At 30.8% G+C, this 4,668-nt stretch overlaps 1 protein-coding gene across 1 annotated transcript; it reads right to left on the reverse strand.

The window, feature by feature from the left end:
• Positions 1-1,472: 1,472 nt before the first annotated feature.
• On the reverse strand, positions 1,473-2,579 carry LOC125868898 (F-box/kelch-repeat protein At3g23880-like). The gene has a single exon (XM_049549464.1). The coding sequence runs from the start codon at positions 2,577-2,579 to the stop codon at positions 1,473-1,475; it is 1,107 nt and encodes a 368-aa protein (XP_049405421.1).
• Between the last annotated feature and the right edge of the window lie 2,089 nt (positions 2,580-4,668).

Here is a 4,668-nt window from a genome sequence, read left to right on the forward strand (position 1 = left end):
TTCTTACTGCTCGATCATGATGATACTTAGAAGCAATTAATAAATGTATCAATGCATATATTGAGACCAAATACATGAATTTATCGGTCTATATTTTGATATCAATAAGATACATATGAAACACGCTTGAAAGACCGCTGAATTTAAGAATTTCCGTTAACGGTCAATAATAAGATCCATTCAAATAATTAGTAGTGATAAATAAGCATTCTTGAGAATCAGTTTCGTCTAGGCTATGTTTGAATATTTTCAATGAATCCCTAGAACATGAGTAGAATGCAGATCAATTAACTAGTATAGTACTAACATGACTTTATTCAAAAATTATTCTTTTGGCAAATTGCTCACATTTCTTACTTATTTATTTCCTTCTCTTTAGAGCTATTATTTTTTTTTTAGATCTACATGACTAAAATGTAGAATATAACTAAGTATTAATAAAATCAGTGAGACTAATTAATGTGGTACAAAATCTACTATACTAGTATAAATAACAATTACCATTAAGTTAAAGGACTACAATTTTAAATGGCGAACTTTTCATTTATTTATTAATTTTTTATTTTTTTTGCGTGTTCTTGAATGGAAATATCGAGGCTGTATTGGTATGGATACCAATGATAATGGCAGGGATTTTCTCGAATATTCAATCAGGAAAGTTTTACTTAGATCGTCTGTAAAGTAATTATTTAGGTTCAAATCCGTCTGCAAAAATAGGTACACTCTTATCAAAAACTCTAGTTTTATTCGGGAACATTTGAATTTTAACAAGAACAATCCCCCCATAACTCTTTAATTATGACTAAAGTATTTACATCAAAAAATTAGGTAAAAAGAAATCCAAACCCTTTGGGTTATAAAAGAGATATGTAAACTTGAATGCATGCTATATAGAGTATGATACTAATACTAATTGCCTAAAAATAATGAATGTAACTAATTCTCATTCTGAAAGCAACGACTGCATTACATACCCAATAACATAGTGGGGTTGGTGAATTCTTGAATATAAGTGATCGTCAATCAATAACATTCTTTCTTTTCTTTTTTTAGATGAAAAATAATAAAGAAGTAAGATGTCGATTAGACAAGTTACTGTAGATGAATGAGATAACAAGTTAATATTAAAAGTGGCTAGAATTTTCCTTTTACTTCTCTTTTCAGCTGCCTCGACGACTATCTTAACATTAACAATGCAAGAGCTACAAGGAACATTTTATATCTAACAATGTCAATAACAGATGCAGCACAATGCAACATTCATTAAAAGATACTTAGGATGAGCCTCTTTAATAAAAAATAATAATATTAAAATGCTCACAATCACCAACAACTTAATTATAAAGTATACAAAGAAAAATACTCTCATATTGCACCTAATTAAATATTAGGTTACAAGGTAGAATGAACTATAAATAAATTTTAAAGAACCTGTAAATGTTATCCAATATGCTCTAAGCTCTTATTGAAATTTAATATGTCGCCCTTGTCATACAATGATTGAGATGGAGCTCACTATTCCCTTGTCGTTTAATTGTTACTAAGCTCTCTTTATAATAGTAAACCTCACAACCACCAATCTCTGGACGATAATGCAGGCCATGATGACGAAATTCAAAAAGCCTAGTCTTGTTTGTCCTAACATTATATGAGACCAGTCGGGAACTTCTAGTTACCAAAATGATAGAGTTGTCATAATATGACTTAATACGCGTAGTGAGATGAATGGTCACAAGCTTGTTCCAAACGCCTGGTTGTATCATTACCCATACATCATGAACAAACCCGTCGACAAAGTTCAAGATGCCAAGGGAGTCACCAAGCAACATCAGATTGGCCAACCAATGATAATCCTCGTGACCAGCTGGTGGCCCTTCCATATCTACAAACACCTCATTCCCAAAGTCAAATGAAACAATTCTACATTTATTATTCTCCCTTACCAGCCAATAGTAATATCCATTCAGATAATCAGTAGTTTTTATACGGTTTCGTTCAAATATATTATTTTCATCTACGTCTACGTCTAGGTTATGTTTGAATATTTTCCATGAATCCCTAGAACATGAGTAGACCGCTGCATATTCTTTCAAAGGATCATAGTAAAGCACTTTATAATCCTTAGTCATAGGCTCTAATCCGAACACTAAATGACGATAGTGTTTATTGAAAGGTATAAAATCAATTGTTGCGGCAGGGAGGTGTCTCACCTCTCTGTTAGCTGGATTCCATAATGTACACAAAATGGCATTATCAATTTGTCTTTCTATGAAAAATACACCATCAATAGAACCTAACAAGTTGGTAATATTATCTCCAAATCTTTGAAAATTTTTTTGTTCATCTATACCCTTATCGGAAACCAAAGTGACAGTCGGAGCATCATCAGTTGCACCATAATCATATATCAAGTGTTGCGGAGGCTTCTTCTTCTTACAGTGGTCTATAGTGAAGCTAGGGTTATTGATAAGATTGCCCCAATTTTTGCACACACATTTGAATCTACACAACGATTTCACAGGTAAACTCAGTAGAATCTCTCTTAATGATTCTTCAGAAAAAGCCCTACTATAAGCCATACTAAGTCCACCAACACAGAAAATTGAAAAGCAAATGAGATGAGATATCAACAAAATCAAACACACCTTTGCTTTTAGTTTCTGAATTCAACAGATCTGTTAGCCCACAATTATTCGTTGAGTGACAAAACTTTTTTGTAGTTAGGTGGTGGTTGAACGGTGGAGTTACGACGATAATCGGAGGAGGAATGAAGCGGAGGGGTGGAGATGCGGCGGTGAGAATAGAGAACAAATATATACAGTTGGGAGAGTATTTATAGGATCTGCGGTATGCACATACCAAAACTACCATATATAAATCCATTAAATGTAATAAACCAAAATATTTTTTGTGATACAAATAAATTTTGAAAAATTAATCCATTTTTACAAAAAAGAAAACTTACATAAATATATCATATTTACTAATTTCATATATAGAAAAAGAGTCAAAAATGTCATTAATGAAATCAACAAAAATGTATTTAGTTGATTGTTTGGTTTAATAGATCAGAAATATCATTTTTTTCTAAATAAAAAATAATAACTTTTTCTTTTCAATTACTTTTTTTAAAATAATATTTTTTTAATTAGAAAATTATTATACTACTTCAAATAGGACAATAGCGTCACTCATAATTTCTTCTTTATTAAGGAATTAATTAATGTCACTAATCAATCCATAACAAAATAGCATCACTCAAAATTTCTTCTTTATTAAGGAATTATGTCACTAAGCAATCCATAAGAGTCCATTGCAAAATGCTCACGTATCCTCCATGATTCATTTATTAAGGGGAAAATGATTCGAAATATATTCGAACTTTGATCGAAATTGCTATAACAATCATAAACTTTGGGCAGAACTTATTAGACCCCTACATTTTTTAATAGTGTATTTTAAAGATATATAGGTGTCCACGTGGACATCATAAATATTGCATTATTATAAATAGTAACTTAGATGGACACTTATATATCTTTAAAATACACTATTAAATAGTGCAGGGGAGTAATAGGTCGTGCCCAAAGTTTTGGATTCTTACAGCAATTTCGGTCAAAATTCGAATATATTTCAAATCTTTTTGAAACTCAAGGTGCTATATCTAGTGACTTGACCTTAACACTTAAGAAATTTTAAATTCCTCGATAAAATCTTACAACGAAGAAGGGTTCGAATCTTAGCTCAAAAATTTTCCGGGATGTTACATAAACATAATCTATTAATTTGGTGTTGGGCTGCTTTGCCCATATTGGTCCTGATCCGTTCATAACAGATTTCATTAATATTTTTCTCTCCTTAATTTGGGGAATCTGTTGCAGAAAAATGAATAACAAGTCAAGTACTATGTGTTGAATGGCATTGGTAAGGTTATCACATTGCTTAGTTATGAAGGAATTTTCAATTATAATAAAATTAAAAAGAAGTAACTTAAAGTTAGTATTAATGTGTGTTTTAATATAGATGGTGATAATTAAGATAAGAAAAAGAAATAACTGATAATTATCAATGTTGATATATATTTTAGTACATAGATAGTGATAGTTCAAATAAGAAAAACAAAAAGTTCAAAGTTGGAATGTGAAACTAAATATAGTTCAATTGTGTTCTTAACTATTAATTCAATAACTATGTTCAGACACCAACATAGACGTAGAGGTATACTTGGACCTTTTTAAATTATTTAAGAATATATTTGAACGTTTTTAATTACTTGGGCATGCTCTAAATTATTGCAGTTGTTGCTAAATACTCTATCGATTTATTTTTACTTGTCATATTTGGAATTGACACACATATTAAGCAAAAACAATAATTGACATGACTATTTTTTTGGGCGTGTAATTTTTTTCACGTTTTCTTTAACTCCTTTGTTAGATTTTGATTGTAACACACCAGAAAATTTTTGAGCTAAGACTCGAACCGTTCTTCGTAGTGAGTGAGATTTTTGCAAGGAATTTAAAATTTCTCGAGTATTAAGGTCACTAGATGTAGCACCTTGAGTTCCAAGAAGAACTAAAGAGAGTTCATTCAAGTCATTCCTAAGTTTTGGGTCAACTTCAAACGACCATAACTCCTAGACAGGATGAGTTAGGTGAGCTACAAGAA

This window comes from Solanum stenotomum, chromosome 6 (genome assembly GCF_019186545.1).
Source record: "Solanum stenotomum isolate F172 chromosome 6, ASM1918654v1, whole genome shotgun sequence".
NCBI classification, from domain to species: domain Eukaryota; kingdom Viridiplantae; phylum Streptophyta; class Magnoliopsida; order Solanales; family Solanaceae; genus Solanum; species Solanum stenotomum.